Here is a 22,203-nt window from a genome sequence, read left to right as displayed (position 1 = left end):
GCCAAATTTTCCTCCAAACCATTGTTTTACTGGTTATTATTCCGTTTCAATATGTTAGGTGTGAGCCCCATCTGGTGCTGTAATAAAAGAATTGCGTATAACACTTTTTCCCTTAACATTAACTTCACCGGCTATCGGCAGGGAATTTAATCTATCCTGACTCAAACCTAATTTGTTTTCTATTTTAATTTCACTATGTATGTTCACAGATTCAATCTATGTATAAATTCAATAGTGTGATTAACAGTTTTATGTATATAGCACTTTGTTGCTACCTACTGCACCTTTTAAAACTATTGGTATGTATCTCTGAATCAATGGTAACATATTCTTTAATAACAGAGATGAGACTTAATAACATTGACGATTAATCCAGCAATCATCTGTATGTATATCGATGATTCCAAGCAGCCAGTGCCCGCATATCATGCTTCCTTGATTATACTTTCTTTCGCCAGGTTTGGTTTTATCAATCTAATTAATAAATGAGGACATAAAATTTTTGAAATGTGTAAAAGATAAGTAATAAAGGTGAAAGAAACTTGAAGTATTAGCGTACATTAATAACGCTAGGAGTACCAGATTCTACTTAATTGTAGACAACTCACAATTAATAGTTTACAACTCATAACAACTTGACAACTCAACTCTCGATTCCTCACAATTCGACTCTTAGTTAACGACTCCTCACATCTCGACTCTCAACTTACGACTGCCTGTTAATTCGTCCTTCTTAAGCATCCCTTTGTCTTCTCTCATAGCCCCACACGCACGTGTTCCGTAACCGTCTGCGGTCATAGTCACGTAGGGCTTCTCCCGCGTAACTATTCGACTGAAGAACCGACGACACATTGATGGGCTGCTCGGTTCATTGAAGTTTCCAGACCCTTTTGTCTTGTCGACATTTAGGTTTTCTCGCAACATTGTTTATGATTCACCCGATATTTCTTAGGCAATTTGTCCACGATACTACAATATTAAAGCTAATTATTTATCAAATATCAGGATAAATAGAAGAATAAACTCTATCTGTTAGCGCAAAACATGCAATAACATCAGTTATTCGTAGATAAGAGACTTTGAACTTTTTAACGAGTAAACGCCTTTCACACGTGGCTAGGTTTGTACTTTAACTGGCATTATTAATGCAGAGCACATCGAATCGCGCCACCAGTTGCGTTACGGACATGAATATTCAATTTTGAAAGTAAATGCAGTATTTGAAGCTGAGTTTGTGTTACGAAATGAAATCTCGGTGAAGAGTTTCAGCACATGGAAACATGAACTATACAGATCATTTGATTTATGTAAGTGTTATTTAAGGGACATTACAAGAAGAGTTTGAAGAACGAGACAGCAGTTGGGCTCTTTCAAAGATATTGCACCTGTTGATAAATTGTAACAAGCATCAACCTCTTCGTGCAGGTTGCAACCTTTCCTTACCTTGGACAGTGCAATTTCAAAGATCAGTTATCAATATCAAATGTGACGATGACGCATGTCTCTTTTGGTCTGTCGTTGCGGGCCTTTGTCCAATTAGCGAACATTCATACCGACAGTTATCGTACCCACACTGCTCTAACGTACTCTGTACCGACAGTATTCAACTGCCCATGTCGCTGAAACAAATTAGCAAATTTAAGAAACACAACGATATATCTATGTATAAACGTTTACAGATAGGAAAATGAAGCGTACGTATCATTTCATCTAACTGCGCAAAAATGGAAGCATGTGAATTTGCTATTCATTGAAGATTATCTTGCTTGCATATAATTTGCTACGTATCAATGCAAATTAGCGCTCACTGATGTAAATAATATGTCATATCATCGCGAGGTACCATAACATTTATTCTCTCTTTTTTCAGTTACCTTCACTGTTTTATCTCGCAAAAAGAATTAGACATCTATATTATCAATTGCGAGCGAATGACCTTTCTATCCCAGCCACGAGAAGAAATGGCGGAACAAAAAACTGGTTATGCTATAACTGCTACATTATCGACAAACTCGATATGTCATCAACTATCGTTATTTGTCGCAGTGTTTAAAACACGAGATTGAAATTGGAAAATGTACATCGTATTCTCGAGTTTTAACAATCGCGGTGATTGCGGGATTACATCGATTTAAGTACCAGGATTCATACGAACGCTGCAAGGGATTTTTCGAAAGATTTGCTTAAATTAATGAATAACGTGATCTTTGGTAAAACGATGGGCAATTTGCGCAACCATACGGATGTAACGTCAATCCACATCAGAGTCCAGGCCGCTGTCACGACCGGCTCACTTTAAAATCGGAGATAAAGATATGGCGGCACTCGGCAACAATGTATATCGCCGAAGTGCCTAATGAGCCATCAATATCCCAACGGTCCTTCTGCCGAATATTCGAGGAGAAGGCGTGCGTGGCGGCGATCGCGGACGCCTAACAAACTTAAGGATGGTGGGAATATTGAGGGGTGACAAAAGACAAATAACCGAATCCGATCGGAAGTCGAGTTGTAAGAGTCAGTCTTGAAAAGTCACGTCTAGAGCTCGGAAGTAAAAATTATGAACTGTGTTAGAAAAGAAATAAAGTTTCTTTCTTTATTTTTTCTGTTTTTTTGTGTTATTTTACGTGACACGGACGTGAAGTTAGTCACGCGTTAAGACCGTGCTGAATGACTGATTGCCAGACCGAATTTCCATAGTCCTTGAGTGTTTACAGAGTTAAATAAAGCGTTAAATTCAACAAACCTTTGTACGTGAGAATGTGTATCTTGAATATATTCAAAACATTAATTTATTGGGGTACGTGTCGGATTTGACTCAATGTATCGTGGAAAAATGAATTAATAAAATTAAGGATGTATATAGGTAGATGTGCATCTAACATACATTCAAACGTTTACCTTTGCATTAAAACATCTACATTTAAACACGTACATGTACATTTATATAGACATCATCCCGTACAACTATCTATATACATTTTTAATTTTAGTAACCTATGTGTACATTCTTTGCTGTTATCGATGTACCACAGATGTACATATACAACATCAATTTTGTAGATATTGCTAAAAAGATAAAGACACGCAGTAGTAATAAGTCTCTTTACTTAAATTAAAGTATATACTTTTTGTTTATCCATGAGTTATGAGAAGTATCAAATCCTAATCATTTTACATACATTTTGTTTCCTTTCTTGCATAACCTTGTCCAGTAGATGCATGTTAGCGACAATGCACCTCCGTGTCGATATAATAGATAGCCTGTTGCTATTTAAGATCATTTTATTTCTGTGTTATTAGCTTCTCTGCAGATTCTTTCTTTTTTATTTAATTTGCACTTCACAATTTGTCCAGCTGGCCATTCGGTAAATTTTTCTAGCTATTCTCTGCAGATGGACACATATAGAAAGTACAAAGGCTAACTATGTCATTATCATATTGGGTTGGCAACTAAGTGACCGCGGATTTTGTTATTACCACCTAATGATAATAAAATCACATTCTTTTTTGTTTGCAGTATTAAGACATAACTAAATGTTTCTTTAATGTAGATATCTTAATATGTATACATAAGTGCATCTGTTAATAGAGTTTTTATTGGTACTATACCACAGATAATTTCTTTGACATTTGAATATAATTTGTATTATTTAGATTTCAATTTTCTCATACATTTTTGCTCTGCATAAATAAAATCTTTATTATCTTTCAAATTCTGGAACGATATTTATTAGTTATTAGACGTAGAAACAAATACTGTGCATACATCTATTGCTAGCTATCAGTAAAAAATGTAAATGATGTATACTATTACGCAAAAAATGCCAGTTGATGTAAGACATATGGTAATAAACATTTAATGTATAAACAGTATCTATTTTAATAGTAACTATAAAGTAGAAACTATATTTTTTTTTAGAATTCTTTAACGACAATCTGTTCCTAGAAGCAAGAAAAGTAAAAAGTAAATGGAATAACGTTGAATCCAAATGTATTAATTTGCATGATCGTATTGCTTTTTGCAAATTGCGCAAGCTTTTTATCGTTAACCATCCAAGAGGAGTATGTTTTATTTCGAGTAGGAAGTGAGGCACTGCACACTCTACGACACGCTGCGTGTGATGATAGTTACCTACTAACCATCAGTGACAATCTTCTTTGGTTGATTAATTGTACATGCTATTTGTATAAGAATTTTTGCTGGGCGTCTAAGAAATATCTACACTCGAACTCAATAACGGCATCGATCATTACCTCGAGGGAAAGAAATTGGTATGGACCGAAATTATTATCATCGAATTTTACTTTTTGATTCAGAAATGAACGCTTCATTTTCAAAAGTTCAGTGTATTCTCTAAAATCGAAAACTAAGGTTTTCCATAGCTAAATATGACAATGATGAATAACTTGCTTTATTAATTAATTTACCAATTAATTAATAAATTATTGACTTAATTTCTAAATTTGAATTAAATACTAAAATTATATTAATAAATTTATTATTTTGAATACCGATTTGACAACAAATTTCATGTAAAAAGAAACAATTCGTTACATTTAAGTTAGAGATACAGATATTATATAAATATGCACATTTCAATCATTTTCTTAGTTTTCTAAAAAATTTTTTAAGCGAATAGTTCCTTTTGTGGTTTGTGCTATATAATACACGTTACGTAAATAAACAAATCAATGATATACTACATATGAAGTGCACAATTTCAGGTCTTATTTCGTATCATATCATTGTTTACGCAGCTGCGAATCGATATTTTGCATTTTATCGAAACCAAAAATATTTCAAACTTCTTATTTTTATCGGCATCGTAACTTTTCTAAAGATTTTATATTGTTCAACGGCGAGTGTAGCAATCATATGGTTGTGGTTGGAACATAACCTTCTAATTACGTATTTTATGTTAGCACGTCATCATACATTGTTTGCCTAAATTAGGGGTATCTCTGTCAATCGTATTGTTTGAGACCTTTGTCAGATCAAACTATTATTCAACCGTTATTTCATCCATTCATGAAAACGTGAAAATTGTAAGTTTTTGTTAAAAAGTTTCCGGCATATTATAGTTTTTGAGAAAGTGAGGCCTAACATGGAACACACCTAAGAATCAAATGTGACAGACAAATGTAACAGAAGCATTGAATTTATGCAACTTTTCTACAATAATGAAACTTATTTATTTTTGGGGAAAGTTGAAAATATCATTTCATATGTAGCAACCTCATATGTAAATTTAATGCTTTAGTGTACCGTTGGCAATTAAACATTGTAATGTTAATAATTTTATTACAATAATTAAAAAATATTTGAAAAATAACGGTTATTCCTTACTTAACATATATAACTCATGACGTGCCTTCATTTTTTTTAATCCTTAGATTAATACTTACTGCAATAGTTAATACTTACTAATTGCAGCTTAACGTTCCTTCAAGGAACTTAAGTAATTTAGTCACATTTCCAAAATATTTAATTACAGCTTGCTTTTTGCTTTGGTTCACTTCAATTGTTTTGTTTTTCCAAAAGGAGGAGTTAAATCTATCTCTAAAAAGAAAATAGTGTGAGTTGAAGTTTAATTAAAAGATGTTGGAGATGAGTGGAATGTAATAATAATGTACATGTAAACCTGTATATTTTGAGCATACGCGGTAATCGTATAATAGGGTATTACTTCAATTATTGAACTCATGTTACTAAAAGTAAAAATCTAGGGGGCCTGTGTTAGTTTAGTTCTAAAGTTTTCTAAATTTTAACATTTTCAAAGGCTCTATGTGATCACATAAATCTCAGATTCTTGATTTCAGGCAAATATTTTTCCGTTTTCATCTCGTAATTGTTAGAGAATTGCCTTCCTTGCCTTCATTAGAAATTTCTTTACCCAAAAAGTTCGTCAAAGAGAAGTGTTCGCCTAATGGAGGGTGCATCTCAAGATTGCAGTGAATACGTTAGTTTTTTATTTTTAATAATATGAGTTGAATAATTATTATTACATTCAAGTACTTCATCTCGAAGATGGTATCCCCTGGGAGTAGCCATCCACATGTTATTTAGCAATAAAGTTAGAAAAAATTACCAAATGTTCAGCTGGACAAATTGTACAAATTAAAGTACAAATTAAATAAATAAATATAAAAAAGTATTTGTAAAAAGTAATGATAATACTGTTTAAGAAATTTTTTTTTCTTTCTAGTATATTTTTAAACAAGAACCTTTTCTTTTTAATTGTATTAATTTTTTGTTGGGATCTCACTTAGAGCAAAGCGAAAACGAGGTATAATTATATCACCATTTTCATTTAGATTATCATTACTTTCGTTGTTCTCATTTTTATTTTTATCGCCATCCATTGCAGATATTAATAATAATCGAAATACATTTTTCATTTCTTTAGCAGAAGTAAAAACGTACATAAGTTGATTTATATTTGTTTATTTAATATTTGTTTTTTTTCTGTCCGATATTGTCCGAAGAATTAAACGTACTACTGGAAAATGTTCAGAAAATTCAAATCCTGCTGTAATTAAACATTAACAACGTAAGGAATTCTGATAGATGACGAAGCTCATAAAAACAGAACAACATCAACAATACTTTATATTAAATTTTAATTAAATAAGATAGACAAAAATAACTAATTTCTTATTTTGTATTGTCTTATTACTTTGTTTTGAATATTTTACATTAGTTTTATTACATCATTTATTAAGTATTTCAATTTCCATAGTTTTAAAAGGAAATGTTAACAGTTCTTCTTCTTACATTTTAGTCAATTGACAACGAGGGCGAAAGACTGCGTATTTTCTTTAATTGCTTTGCGACCAGTGGATGTAAAAAAAATATTTTACGATGAATAAAGAGGGTTCTCCGCAGATCATTGAACCTACCTACTCGCATGTCTTCAACTTCGAAAAAAACTACTTTTATCCAGACACTCAAAAATGGCTCCAGAATAATTTTCAGTATTGCTACTACTGCTGTATTATTTACGTAATCCTAATTTTTGGCGGCAAGTACTACATGACGAGCAGACCAAAGTTTGACTTGAAGCGTCCGCTTGCATTATGGAGTGGATTGCTTGCAGTGTTCTCCATTATCGGATTTTGTAGAACAGCACCGGAAATGTTCTCTACATTGAGACACCATGGGTTTTACCACAGTGTTTGCATACCTAGGTAATGCTACTTTCATATTTTTACCTTTTAATATATTTTCAGGTGAATGCCGATTTTAAAAAATAATTATTAATGAAACATTATTAATGAAATGAATTGTTATATGAAATAACTTCTTACGCTTGGTATTTAGTGAATATTGATATGTGGAAAGCGTTAGTAAAATAGGAAATACATTTTTAATAGTTGTTTACGATATTATTCTTATAATAATTCTCTAATAAGATTTCACGTATAAATTTGTATCTGAAATGAGTTTTATCGATTGATATAATCAGTTACGTCTACCAATTCGCAACATATCGACCTATACTATACACATTGTATGATTATATTTTCAAATCAAAATAACAAAGTCCTTATCGTTTCATTGTGTGGAACATAATACATGGGTTTGATTTAAATGTCATATTCACAAAATGAATCGATATTTTAAATATGTTAATCTATGATATACAATAAGAATGGAATTATTTTCTTTTCAGCCACCTTTTGCAAGATCATGTTTCTGGCTTTTGGACATGGGTATTTGTCCTATCAAAGATCCCAGAGTTTGGCGATACGATCTACATTGTGTTACGAAAGCAACCATTGATATTTCTACATTTTTACCATCATTTAACTGTTGTTCTTTTCGGTTGGTTCACATATGCGGAGACTACAGCAGTCACAAGGTGGTATACCGTAATGAATTACTTTGTTCATTCCTGGATGTATTCTTATTATACTTTAAAAGCAATGCAATACAAATTACCAAAAGGCTTTGCCATGATGATTACTACGATGCAGCTGGTACAAATGGTGATTGGTTGCGTTGTAACTATTGCGGCTTACTATTACCATGAAAATGGTGAACTTGAATGCTACACTACGCGCAAAACTTTTATACTTAGTTTCACCATCTACTTCAGTTATTTAATCCTATTTGGAAAATTCTTCTTCGAGGCTTATCTTTCCGACAAACGGAAAAACAAAGTCGGAGAGAACGTTCACGTCAATGGAAGAAAGGAGTGTTATAAACCAAAGGCTAGCTAAAGTATATCAAAGTTTTTGAAATCTTTTTCTATAAACGCTTCCTGATAACATTTCGTGAAAACACTTATAACGTATTTTGGGAGTCTGCATTAGTTTACAACAATAGAAATTGGTTGTGACATGATGCAAGTAATAAGATATTTATTTATTGTAAAACATTTAGTGTATTTCATGTAGTGTATAAATTTCGTTAAGCATATCTTCGAAATATTTTTAGGTAACATTAGTAAGAAAAATGGATTCACAAAAAATAAGATAAGTTCAGATATATGATTTTAACTGTATTTTTGTTTGCCGAATAAATTTATTCTTAAATACGGTAAGGAGATGTTTTAATGACAAACAGTTTAATATTTCATGTAATCGATAATTGATGACTTCTTGGAATTTCTCACTTAACTGACACTCTGATTAAATGTCCAATAATATTAAAGGCTATTACGACGCTTGCTCTAATATCGTCATTATACTCATTGAAAATCTCTAATCGTAAAATAAATACAAAATGAACAACAGAGCATATCAATGCATAAACAAAAAATTTTTTAAAAATTAATTTATTAATTAATTTAATTATTGAATTAATTATTAATTAATTTATTGTGAAAAAAGCTTTGTTAATTACAGAACAAAATTCAGTGTGTCTATGTATGTAGTGTAATCGTAATCCATAGCTATATAAGGAAAAAGAAAATTAATAAAAGCAGAAAGAAAGTTTATATTTTCGACTCGCTTTTACAAATACCTACTTTCACCATCCGTACAAACTTTCAGAACGCAAACAATCTTACAAAACTGATTATCTATTTCGTTTATTTCTAAACTATTGTATCATATCGCATAATTTGTTTCTGAACAATATTTTGTGCAAATTGTTATATACTAATTGACCCAGTGACCTAGCTGGGTGACTTACCTAAATGGGATCATCTAAATATCTTCCTGATTTATGGAAAAACTTCACAGGGCAAAGTTACACGACTGAAGAGGCACTACAATGGCGAAAAGAATATTTCCTTAAATTAATTTCTTTTTCCTAGAATTTCAAGGACGTCGGTATATTTTTAAACAGAAGCCTATATTTCTTTACCCATCCACTAATGCATTTTTTTTATTTTCTATATAATAGGTGATAAGATACTTTTGTCTAAAAATACATGGTTTAAAAGACCATATATAATAGGTGATATATTTTCTATATAATAGGTGATAAGATACTTTTGTCTAAAAATACATGGTTTAAAAGACATTTTATTCTGAATTTAGTAAAGCTTGGCGTATGAAGAACGAGGGAAGACACCAAGTATTGTGTTGGCAACTAAGTTTTTTTTTTTTTTTTATTTAATATTTCACATTCACAATTTGTCCAATTTGGACATTTGATAGAATTTTTTAGCTGTTTGATCATCATGTGGGTGGCTATCCTCAATGGGGTACCATCTTCGTGTTTGTTAGGATATATCCTTTATGAGATCTGCTGGGTGTTTCCTTTTTAGTCTTCTTTCTATGTTTGATGTGTTGATCGTTTCCGCTGCCAGCCGGTTCGGGTGCGTTGCTATTCTTTCTCTGTACCTTCTTGCGCATCTGCTAATCTCTTCCTTGACCGTCGGTATTCCAAGGTCTTTCCGTATGTCCTCGTTTCTAACGTACCATGGGGCGTTTACTATTGTTCTAAGAATTTTTGCTTGCATTGTCTCTATTTTGGTTATATGGCTCATTGCTGCTGTTCCCCATAGTGGTATTCCGTACGTCCAGATTGGTTTTATGATCGTTTTGTATATTTTTAATTTGTTTTCTATGCTTAGTTTGGATTTTCGACTTGTTAACCAGTGCATTTGTCTCCTTGCTATCTGTATTTTGTCTATTATTGATTTAATATGCAAGGCAACTAAGTGATTGCGGATTTTGTCAATACCACCTAATGACAAAATCCGCAATCATTCAGTTACCAACTCAATAGTACACTTATATTTATGTTTTCTTTGCTTTTCATGCAGTAAATTTTTTGAAATTGAGATTACAATGTTTTTTTAAATAAGCATTTTTCGACTTACGTATCCTAATTCGGCTTTCGTACAGAGAATAAAAAATCACATCATTAGTATGTAAAAACATGTAGAGTTCTGCAAAAAAAGCACAATTTTGGAATATCGATTACAGCGTACTGGCGTTTAAATATTTAATATTTTTGAAGAAAGCCGGATTAAAAATATACCATGATAATTCTTGATTGTTGTCAATTATAGACGACAAATAATTTTATTCGAGTAGTAAATGTGGTACAAGATGGAAATTATTGAAGAAGAGAATGTTATAATGTCTAAGACTCTCACCTTGCTTATGTGTATTGTCGATCGCACTTTAGAAATATCGCACTAAACTGTCTAAATATAATTTTTCGAAGACTGACTTCTTCATGTTAACTCTGACTTTTAAAACTCTCAACTTCTTCAAACTACTGTCTGCTCTAAGTACGCTCATTTATACTAAAAACTATCATGGAATAATTGTCACATGGAATAACTGTCTAAATATAATTTTTCGAAGACTGACTTCTTCGTGTTAACTCTGACTTTTAAAACTCTCAACTTCTTCAAACTACTGTCTGCTCTAAGTACGCTTATTTATACTAAAAACTATCATGGAATAATTGTCACGCGACGGTTTATTCCACGAATACGCGGACTTTCTGCACGTAATTATTTCTGTGGGTCCTGCTGCTTTTACTGGTATTCTTTCAACAGTGTTAAGATTTCTTTCCTTCGCTGATGTGGTTTTCGTGAAAATGTTTTTGAAGTGTAGGATCTTTACTACAATTAGTTTATTTACAATAAATGGATTAAACAGATGTTGATTAAACAGGAAGCGATGGTTGTTTAACGTGACCAATAACGTATTATAATTAAGACAACTAGATAATTAATTTGCAACTCTCGTCACCACGGATTCAACACTCTCTCGACAACGCAATTCGCACTCTCTAACACTGACTGTTAATTCGTTTATGTCCCTTAGCAACCCCTTGTCTTTTGTCTTAGCCCCACCACGCACATGTTCCGCAACCGCTTGTTTATAATTCGCCCGACACCCCCCAGGCCCCTCGTCCACGATACTACTCAGCCATATTGATAATCACATCTGCCCTCAGATGTGTTCATCATCGCTAGTTTCACTCGCACCACTAACTCCAACAATGTCCCACCATTTCGTATGATCAGCCGCTGTGGAGGTCGTATGCGGCCCCTCGTTGCACCATGTAACGGTCATTTCGCAAAACTTTCACCACGCGGCACGGCCCAAGAAACATTAGCCCAGGATCGCCCTGCGTCCTCTCGATCGCCACCAGATCCCCCAATCGATTGGAACACCTTGCCAATCAATGCCAAAATTTTCGAATACCGCCTCAAACAAAAGCCCCTGCAGGAATAAATCACATTCAAGAACAATCAGAATTAACAATGCTACCTCAGGAAGATTACCCACAATACGACTACAATTACCAGGATTGCGATTTCTCGTTGACTCGGGAGCAGGAATCAACTTGTTTAAACGAGGATGCTACCCAAGAAGAACAACAATACCAGACACAAAGAAATTCTCCATGGGACATTCCAAATACGAATCTAATTCCAAAATTAAGCTAAATTTATTCAACAAAAAGATTTTCCTTATTAGATGATAATTTCCCTATTATAGAAGACGGCATATTAGGCTTACCCGAGAGGTGGTTGGTAGGTGATAGTGCATTTAAGGAACTACTCTTGATGTTTAATGAACAACAATTTATTAGCAAACGATTTAACATACAGAGTCAACAAATAACAATTAACAAATATGATTGTTGAGATATGTGTAATTTTCTATGCTGCACTGGGTCAAATGCATAGTAGAGATGCTTGTATGCGAGTGTCGGTGTGTGGAGGTATGTGTGTGCGCGGCGTCCCGAAAAAACAGATGACTGTAAACTAGTCAGTCGGTTAAGAGTCGTTTAAGAGTCGTTTAAGAGTCGGGTATGGAAGAAAGTGCTGAGACCGTGTGCAAGTGCGTATCGGTGAATATATAAGGAATCGTCCATGAAACAAATATATTACTATTTTAATATGAATCGTTACTGTAAATTTAGTGTTCCTATAACATTATCTCGGCTTCAAAGATCCACAATTCTCAACAACGATCAACAAATAACTGGTAACAATTAACAACTAACAATTGACACCAAGAGTTCAATCGACGCGTTTTCTACGCAATGGCACCAAGGACTTATTTATTTCACGGCTCAAGACAGACTGTCCTTTTGTTCCAGATCGAACGGATTCTTTCCTTCGTTGCCCATCGATATCCCCACTAGCATGCGTTCATTAGCACGGTTGCCGCGTGTGTGTTCTTCCGAGAATTCGGCGGAAGAAGCGTAGGGACATCGATGGTACATTGGGCACGTCGGTGTTGCGTTTTGACGGCATAGCGCTTTGTATCGCGAAGCCGTTGGGAAGTTCCGCGGCGAGTGCCGCCACAGTACCCCCTTACCAGTAATAACGTTACATAAATAAAAAAAAAATATATATAAATAATACAATGCAATTGAGGTGGTAGTCGTGATAGGTTCGGAAGGAATAGTCAGTTGTATTCACCAATAAATATTTATTAACAGTAATGTTGCGGTGTACACTTGGCGCAAGACGCGTGGTTATAATCGGTTCGTGTCGCGCGGTTACAAGCTTGAGCTCGGATAGCTATGATTCAAGGTGCGCTGTGAGTGCGAAAGATGATTGCACGCGATGTCGATGGCTTAGTTGGTTGACTCGAACCGTGCGATTGTAACGACCCTTGTGTGTTGACTGCCCGAGACCGACTAGCTTTCCGTCACGATGCTACTGCCAAGGGAAACTCTGATGGAATGTGTCTAAGGATGCGAGGTCATCGGATTCGTTGAGAGAAGCTTTGGTTCGGAAAGTGAAGCTTCACCGATCTACGGGAACCGGTACGTCGCGATTGTTTATTTTTACTGTATACGTTTTATCGCCTCTCTGTATAACTTTATGCGGCCCATCGTACGGCGGCTGTAATTGTTAGAATTTAATCTTGGAATTAAGATTAATAAACTGTGGAAGACACAATGTTTGTGTTGAAACAATACTATATGATTTTTATTAAACAAAGTTATAGTAAAATACAAGTAAACGTTATGAATGTTGACAGTTGGCTAGTTATTCTCAGACTGACTAAGTGATCCATGGCCCTTGAAAAGATTTTGAATCCCCACTCTCTATGCAGTAATGAGTGTGACCTGTGTAGATGCTTTGTGGCGGCACGTGTCACGGAACCTTCCAGCAGCTTCGCGATACAAAGCGCTATGCCGTCAAAGCGCGACACCGACGTGCCGAATGTTCCATCCATATCCTTATACTTCTTCCGCCGAATTCTCGGAAGAGCATGCACGCGCTAGCAGCCGCGGTACATATAACGAACGCACGCTAGTGGGGATAGCGCTGGGCAACGAAGGGAAGAATCCGATCGATCGATCACCTCATCTGTACGCGATTAATATCGTTGTATTCCAACAGTAATGATTCTCTCTCTCAGTAATGACGCCTCTAATTCCTTGAAAACGAAAATTATCCTTTCGCCATGACGCGTAACCGGATGTGGCCTGACCTTCTCCATCCGTCCTCTCAGCCGGTTCGCGTATTCCGAGTTGGCCCGTTGACTAGTTGGCAAAAAGAATTCCGCCGGCAAACGTATGCCGGTGCCGTAAATCATTTCGGCCGCCGTTGCGTTTAGGTCCTCCTTTATCGCGGCTCTCATACCTAATAAGCCGATCGGCAGAATTCCAACTCAGTTGCTCGTGTCGTGACATTTAATCCTTTAGTTGTCTGTGTAGGCGTTCTACCATCCCATTAGGATGATAGGCCGTTTGTACGTCGGCGATTACAAAACGCCACTTGAAAGGTCGGCGTGGCGATAAGTCGAGGGACACCAATGGTACCGTAGGTCGCAATCCGCGTTCCGTTGGCCGCGAACAGCTCATAGTCGTTTTTATTCACCCGTCCGCGTATCTTGCTGCGCGGATATGCACACGTGTTGGCACCGATGTCCACGAGAAACGATGTTTTTGTCTTCCTATCCCTGACGAAGATGCGGCGGGTACCCAAACCGACGTCGTTTGCCGCATCTATGGACGGTTGATCTCGTTTCCCGACTTCCAAGTGCATGGGAAACGACAGCCCTTCGCGCGTTCTCCGAACCTTGCGTGGTAGAAGCAAAGACCGTCTTGCTGCGACGGATCTCGGGAGCGCGAAAGGCGGCGGTATCGCGTACGCGAGCGTGATCGTGGTCGTGGTTGTCACGTAAAATAACGCAGGAAAATAAAAAAAAAAGCAAATTTAAGATGAAAAATAAAAAAAGGGAACTTCATTTTTTTCTAACACCTGGTTTACAACTTGCTTGCGAGGTCTAAGCGTGACTTTTCGAGACTGACTCTTACAACTCGATTCCGATCGGATTCGGTTATTTTTCTTTTGTCACCCTTCAATATCCCCACTGTCCTTGAGTTTGTTAGGCGTCCGCGACCGTTGCCTTCTTCTAGAACATTCGGCGGAAGGACCGTTGGGATCCCGATGGCTCATTAGGCACTTCGGCGATATACATTGTCGCCGAGTGCCGCCACATCTTTATCTCTATCAGTCCATCGGGTTTGAAGTGTGCCGGTCGTGACATACCCTCCTTCTTAGAATGATTTTGGTCCTCCAAAATCTTCTTCGTCCAAGTGGCGGATGGCTAAAGTGTTTCGCGATATTCCTATATATATGTTTAAAGGTGTTGGATGTTATACATAATTTTGTAGGTAGACATTTCTTAAGTACAAGTCGTAATTGATAGGCTAACGTTTCTAATTTGTTTACGCGTTGATTTAGGGAAATTATTTCATTGTGGAATTCGCATTCGCTCTTACATACTTTTTCAGTAAACATTACATTTGCTTTCATATGATATTTTTTTCTTTCTTTTTTTTTATTATGCATCATTTATATCTATTCTTACATATATGTTAACTTCGTTAGAATACAAATAAGCTTGTTTAGCCTTCTCATGAAATATCTAAAGGTAATACATTAATTCCTTCGCTATACTTAACGTAAACCAATATAGTAGTTATGATGGATGCCCTGAAAAGTAATAAGTTTTATGTCTGTTACCGTGTATTTTCTTTATAATATTATCAACTATGATTTCATAATAAGGGGTTTTGACAGAGTGGATTCTGTATGGTCCTAACCATTCAGTGTCTAATTTGTCTCTTTTACGATCATTATGGATTAATACAAAATCTCCTTCTTTAAATACCGTTCGAGTTCGAATAGTGAGAACATATCATTGTAAGTTAAATTCGAAGTTTTCGCGATTGCTGATTGTCTTGTCCCATGAAGAACATTCGAGGTTCATCGGCTTTGAAGGTTGAGAGTCTACTTTGTCCTTTTTCAATAGGTTGATTCCTGCTCCTGTGTCGATGAGGTCTGTTACATGTCCAGTTCTTGTGTTAAACCGTATTGTGAGAAGTTTGCCTGTCGTAGCGTTTAATTCTTGGAATTTTTCTTGGTCTTCTTTGTTGGTGGTCTCGGATGTTGGCTGGATGTTTGAAAATTTCTATATTGACTGGAGACATGTCCAATTTGATTGCATTTGAAACATTTCAGGTGAGTTCCTTGGGCAAGTGGCGTTCGTTCAGCTTGCTGGAAGTTTCTTGGCATTGCATTAGGCGTTGGAGTTGGTTTTCTAATGGTTGGGTTGGGATTATTGGTCGTTGGTCGTCGCTGCTCGGAGAATCGTTCCATTGGTCTTGGTCGTCGACTGCGATCTTGGCTGAAGTATCGCTCGATGTCGGCAACTTTCTTTTCAGCTTCGACGATATTGTACGGTGGAGTGGCGAGTAATACTTGTCCTATTTCGGTTTTTAGGCCTCGGATGAAATCGGTTACGGAGTCCCTTGGAATTCTATCGTTCATTGCTCGTTTAGTAATTTCATCGGAGTATTCGTTTGTTATACTATATTGTAACTTATTGAACGCTCTGCGGAACCTGATGATATAGCTTTGAACATTTCCGTTGTAGCGTTGTCTTGTTTCGCGTAGCTGGCCTTGTTACTCCCTAACGGAGGCTTGAGTGGTTTCGTCGTAGGACATCGTACTGATGTCCGTATTCGCCGATCGGTATATTGCGGATGGCCATTGCTGCTTTACTCGTAATTTTATCGATCTTGGTCATTTTGAATAGTGGTTGTTCGCTACATATGACTCGCTTTTCACGTACTTCGCGTATGAACTCTTCTACTCCGACATCGTCTTTGTCACAGGTGAAATTCGAGCAGTCTTATGATAAACTAAAATTCCGAGCGCCTTATCACGTGTGACCGTCCGGTCACCATCCGTTCTCAGCCGCCTGGGTGGCATTCGGTCACTCTAGCCGTTCTCCGAAATATATGACAAGTACAAGCAAAGCCTTCTCCCACTCCGACGAATAAAACAATATAAATGCACCCTTCATCATCATCCAGTCAGTCTGTAACAATTCTCAACTAGCCCAAGTATCAAAAGTGTATTATCGCGAACCAAAAATCATACTGTACAAATTGAGTAAAAAATAAAAGAAATCGATCTCCTATTCGGAAATTGACAAGTTTCTTGTTTTAACTTAATTTTTACGCCACATCTTCGCCGTTTAACTGTGGAATACATGCTATCGCGTCTTTGGCTCGTAAGATCGGAGAAGCGAATTGCGGTAAACGGTCTTCATCGGAGGGATGGTTGACTGCTTCTGGTCGAATCGGGGAGGATGATGGGGGAGTTCTGTCTCTCGCGGTAGTAGCGTCGTGTCCTAATTTTATTTTAGAGATATTTCTGCCTAGTGGTTCTATCTCTGCTGTACATCTCTTGTGCTCACCGTCGGCCATCCGTTGTGTTTCTTCTATACGTCGCGTAAGAAGTTCGATTTGCTTGGTGAAATTCTCGTTTTGTTTCTGCATCGCGTCGAGTATGGCACGAGTCAAATTATCCGTAGCTCCGGTTGTAGAGGAGATATTAATAGTCTCAATTTTGTCTTTTCGTGATGTGGACATGACTCTAATCGAGCTTATGGGGTCTGAACTATCGTTGCTATTTGAGCTCGAAACGCTTGAGAAACTTGGTTTTCTCTTACGGTAACGAAAAAATGAATCCAGATTTCCAGCTTACCGTAGTAGCTATGGCTGTTGAGGAGTCTCTGGGATGTTTCCTCTCTGGTCGGTTCTAGACTCCGAATCTTATTCGTAGGCTTGCTCTGCGCCGACGGTAGTCCTCTCGTCTAGTTTCACCCTAGTGGAACGTTGAAAGTTGCTGCAGGTCTTCGCAATAGCAAAGATTCGCAGTGGTCCGCTGATCCCTCAATCTTCAATGATGCGCGTACGCCGAAATCGTCATTTCATTTACACTGAAGCGAATGGATCCTGGCAGAATCGCTAAAATGTAACGTAAAAAATTCAATAAAAGACTAAAAAAATGTCGATCTCCAAACAGGAGATCGAGTTCTTTATTTCCACTCAATTGTTTATACAATAATTAAATGGTAATTCTTTATTCGCGGTTCGCAACGATAGACTTTTTAATATGCACAGTGGTTCGGACTTATTCAGACTGACTTTCATGATTTTGGGAGCAGTATTTATATTCTTTATTCGTTGGAGTGGGAAAAACTTTGGTCGTACTGAGAACGGATAGAGTGACCGGATGCTACTCCGGTGGTCATTCATGCTAAGGCGCTTGGAACTTCGCCATCTTATCGCTTTGTTAGTCGGATTTCATCTGTGACACCGTCGTGTTCGTGGGCAGCAGCGGAGACATGCTGACCATCTGACTGGCTAAAGTTCCCTGATTGTTACTTTCTATTGCAAAACGCACTTAAAATCGGTGACTGAAATGTCGATAGCACTATCACAGTCACCTCTTTCACTATATATCACGTTAGATCACGTTGGGTGGTCATCAATTTGAGGTGGTTGGTAGGTGATAGTGCATTTGAGGAACTACTGTCGATGTTTAATGAACAACAATTTATTAACAAACGATTTAACAGACAGAGTCAACAAATAACATTTGATACCAAGAGTTCAATCGATGCGTTTGCTACGCAATGGCACTGAGGACTTATTTATAATATTTCATGGCTCAAGACAGACTGTTCTTTTGTTCAAGATCGAACGGATTCTTTCCTTCGTTGCCCATCGATATCCCCACTAGCATGCGTTCATTAGATGTACCACGGCGACTGGTACAGTGTGTGTTCTTCCGAGAATTCGGCGAAAGAAGCGTAGGAATATCGATGGTACATTTGGCACGTCGATGTTGCGCTTTCACGGCATAGCGCTTTGTATCGGAAGCCATTGGGAAGTTCCGTGGCGAGTGCCGCCACACACGGTTTAAATCAATATCGATACGAACTCTCCAATAAAACATTGAAACTAGATAATAACACTCTTCTGCTGCAGCAAGAACAAACCCTCGCACCAGGAGAAACTGTTCAAAAAATTGTATACCTCGAAGGAAAGCCAACGCCATTATGCTTTATCAATGGTGGGAAGTCCTCAGTTCAAATTTCCAACATTATTGAAAGTACCAACACTGTAGATCAAATTCAAAAATTCAAATCATTGATTCGACTATCGCACATAGAAAAACCTTTTGGAGAACCTATGGAAAAGATTCTTCTCTATTACATGGACGTACTTAATTTAGACAGCGAAAGATTACCATGCACATCTCTTGCCAAACATTCCATTACGTTAAAAGAAAATAAGATCATCAACGTAAAATCCTACCGAAATATTAAACAAAAAGATTATAGAACCCTCCGACTCTCCCTATAGACTCTCCTGTCTGGGTCGTTCCAAAGAAAATCGACGCATCAGGGAAACAAAAGTGGCGAATAGTGATCGACTTTAGGAAGTTAGACGAACTAACAGACCAAGATTCGCATCCACTACCTGACATTGACGATATATTATCACAACTAGGAAATGCGAAATATTTCTCCGCTTTAAACTTATCCTCGGGATTCTATCAAATACCCATGGACGACAATTCAAAGAAATACACTGCATTTAGCATACCACAAGGGCACTTCGACTACAATAGAATGCCATTTGGTGTTAAGAACGCACCTGCTACATTTCAAAGAATGATGGATACCGCGAAAACATTTACGTTAACAACGGACGCCAGTAACGAAGGTTTAGGAGCCATCCTTTCACAAGACGGTCACCCTTGTTGCTTTATTTCAAGGACATTAAACCCCCCTGTACGAAATTATATTACAACAGAAAAGGAATTATTAGCTGTCGTTTGGGCAGTTGAAAGACTTAGGCAATATTTATTAGACCGCAAATTCAAAATTCACACAGACCACCAAGCTCTTAAATGGCTACACCACTGTAAGGACCCCTCTAGCCGATTGATTCGATGGAGATTAAGATTAGAGGAGTACGAATATGACATAGATTACGTAAAGGGAAAGAAAAACACAGCTGCTGACGCCCTATCCAGAGTACACGCGATAACACAAACCGACGTTTTATTAAAACAATTCAGAGACTGGGAAAAATCAGAAGAAATACCAAAATTATTGAAACTAACATCTAACAAAGACAACTTTTTCCAATTAACAAAAACATATCTGGGCCTATATGACGAAACCGTATGGTTACAGAAAATATCAAACATACTTAAAACAAATAGAATGATAGGAATAGGAGACAACAGCTTAAACGCACAAGACAAAGCACACGTAAAAAGACTTCTTTTATTTTTCAATGACCAACGCGACGACGTATAATTTGCTTACGAACCAATACAGAGTTTAAGTGAAGAAGAGATAGAACAAATGCTAAAAGAAAATCATGACTTGATAGGACATCCCGGAATACAAAAGACGTACGACAGAATCAGAGACAAATATAAAATCCTACACTTAATGAACAGAATAAAAACTAGAATAGAAACTTGCGCGACATGTCAAACGTCAAAGACTACTCGGATAAGAGGAAAGGAAGAACCACAAATAACTGACATTCCATTAGAACCTAACGACAAAATCACTATAGATTTGATAGGTCTGTTGAAAAAGATCAAGATAGGAAATCAGTACATTCTCTCTATACACGATGAACTAACCAAATATTTGATACTCGTACCCTTAAAAACACAACAGACTCAATCAATCTGGAATGCTTTACTGAATCATTACATTTATATATTCTCCGCACTCAAACGTATATTAACTGACAGAGGACGAAGTTTTATTAGCGAACTAATGCAACGATACGAAAAAGCATTTAGAAGCAAACACATAAAAACCACTTCATTCCATCCACAATTGAACGGAAGCCTAGAACGAACACATGCTGTAATATCCGACATGTTAAAAGCTATACAAAACGACAATGAAACAGAATGGGATCAAAATATAAATTTTGTGTGTCTAGCATATAACACTATGGTTCATGATGCCACTGGATATATCCCTTTCGAACTAACATTGGACATAAGGCCAATCTCCTCTCTACCATATCCCAAAATCACCAAAGAACATACGCTGATGAAGTTAGCTTGAGGAAACGAGAATGGGATGCCCAACTACTTGGACAATGAAACAGAATGGGATCAAAACCTAAATTTTGTGTGTCTAGTATATAACACTATGGTTCATGATGCCACTGGATATATCTCTTTCGAACTAACATTGGACACAAAGCCAATCTCCTCTCTACCATATCCCAAAATCACCAAAGAACATACGCTGATGAAGCTAGCTTGAGGAAACGAGAATGGGATGCCCAACTACTTAAAGCCAGAGAAACTCTAATGAAGAGTAAACAAAGATATCAAAGAAGAAAAATGATTAAACCTCAATCTATTTTTAAAGAAGGAGATTTAGTATTAGTTCATAACGATCGTAAAGAACACAGGTTAGATACTGAATGGCTAGGGCCATACACCATTGAAAAAGTAAAAACCCCTTATTATGAAATAATAGTAAATGACTCGATTAGGAAAATACATGGTAATCGTATTAAACCTTACTTTCCGGGACGATCTTCACCTTCTTCATAGTTAACTAAGCTAAACGTTATGCCTCCTAACGATACTTCTATATATCAAGAAAAATTAGCTCATGCATACTTATATAGCGAATCTGTAAACGTAATTATAGGTTTAGACATTAAGGATATATATGTAAAACTAAGCGAAATTAAGAGATTTAGATTGATGTTAACAGAGCATTGTAAAAGTGAATGCCCGTATTTCAATGAAATGGTTACACTTCGCGCTCGCGAAAGAATTTTAGACAATTTAGTAATGCATATTAAACTTATGACAAACACTCGTTACCGAAGAAGGTTATTGAATTTTGCTGGATCCATTTCTAAAAGTCTATTTGAAACTTTGGATAACGATGATTTAGAATTAATAAATAAAAATATAGATAAACTTTTTGATGAAAACAATAAATTAATAACCATCATCGCAAATCAAACCGCTTTAATCAGAAAAATCGTAGACTCTGACAGCTTACAAATTACTGAAAAATTGAATCAAGACCACAATAAATTTAAAAACGAAATGAAATTTACTAATTTAATGACACGTTATATTCTTAGAATCGACAATGCACTTTATAAATTACATTTTCAGCTGGACGAAATATCGAACATCCTCACTTTAGCAAAACAAGGAATTATAAGTTCAAAAATTATTGATCCAACAGAATTCATGGATAATTATAGACGAGCATTACAAACGAGATCGACTAATACCGCTATAGAATCAAAAATTGAACATTTCCAATTTATTCTCTACATAAGCGACTTGAGTATGTTTGTAATTCGCGATTTCATCTTCTTTAAAATTTCTACTCCAATAATTTCTGGTACTGAATGGGACATATTGCAGCTATATC

At 36.4% G+C, this 22,203-nt stretch overlaps 1 protein-coding gene and 1 long non-coding RNA gene across 2 annotated transcripts; one reads left to right on the top strand and one right to left on the bottom strand.

Moving 5' to 3' along the window:
• LOC138188212 (uncharacterized) lies at nt 1-1,048 on the bottom strand. Its single transcript, XR_011175417.1, has 3 exons — nt 560-1,048; nt 276-474; nt 1-77 (listed from the first exon to the last, which is right to left on the bottom strand). It is a non-coding gene; the product is annotated as an uncharacterized LOC138188212 (long non-coding RNA).
• Nucleotides 1,049-4,205: 3,157 nt separating this feature from the next.
• On the top strand, nt 4,206-8,392 carry LOC138187946 (very long chain fatty acid elongase 6-like). The gene is made up of 3 exons (XM_069129250.1): nt 4,206-4,272; nt 6,783-7,188; nt 7,674-8,392. The coding sequence occupies exons 2-3, from the start codon at nt 6,863-6,865 to the stop codon at nt 8,221-8,223; spliced, it is 876 nt and encodes a 291-aa protein (XP_068985351.1). The 5' UTR covers nt 4,206-4,272; nt 6,783-6,862; the 3' UTR covers nt 8,224-8,392.
• Nucleotides 8,393-22,203: the final 13,811 nt, after the last annotated feature.

This window comes from Bombus flavifrons, chromosome 16 (genome assembly GCF_040668555.2).
Source record: "Bombus flavifrons isolate JBK064 chromosome 16, iyBomFlav1_principal, whole genome shotgun sequence".
Classification (NCBI taxonomy): domain Eukaryota; kingdom Metazoa; phylum Arthropoda; class Insecta; order Hymenoptera; family Apidae; genus Bombus; species Bombus flavifrons.
This window is presented reverse-complemented; position numbering and strand designations above follow the sequence as displayed.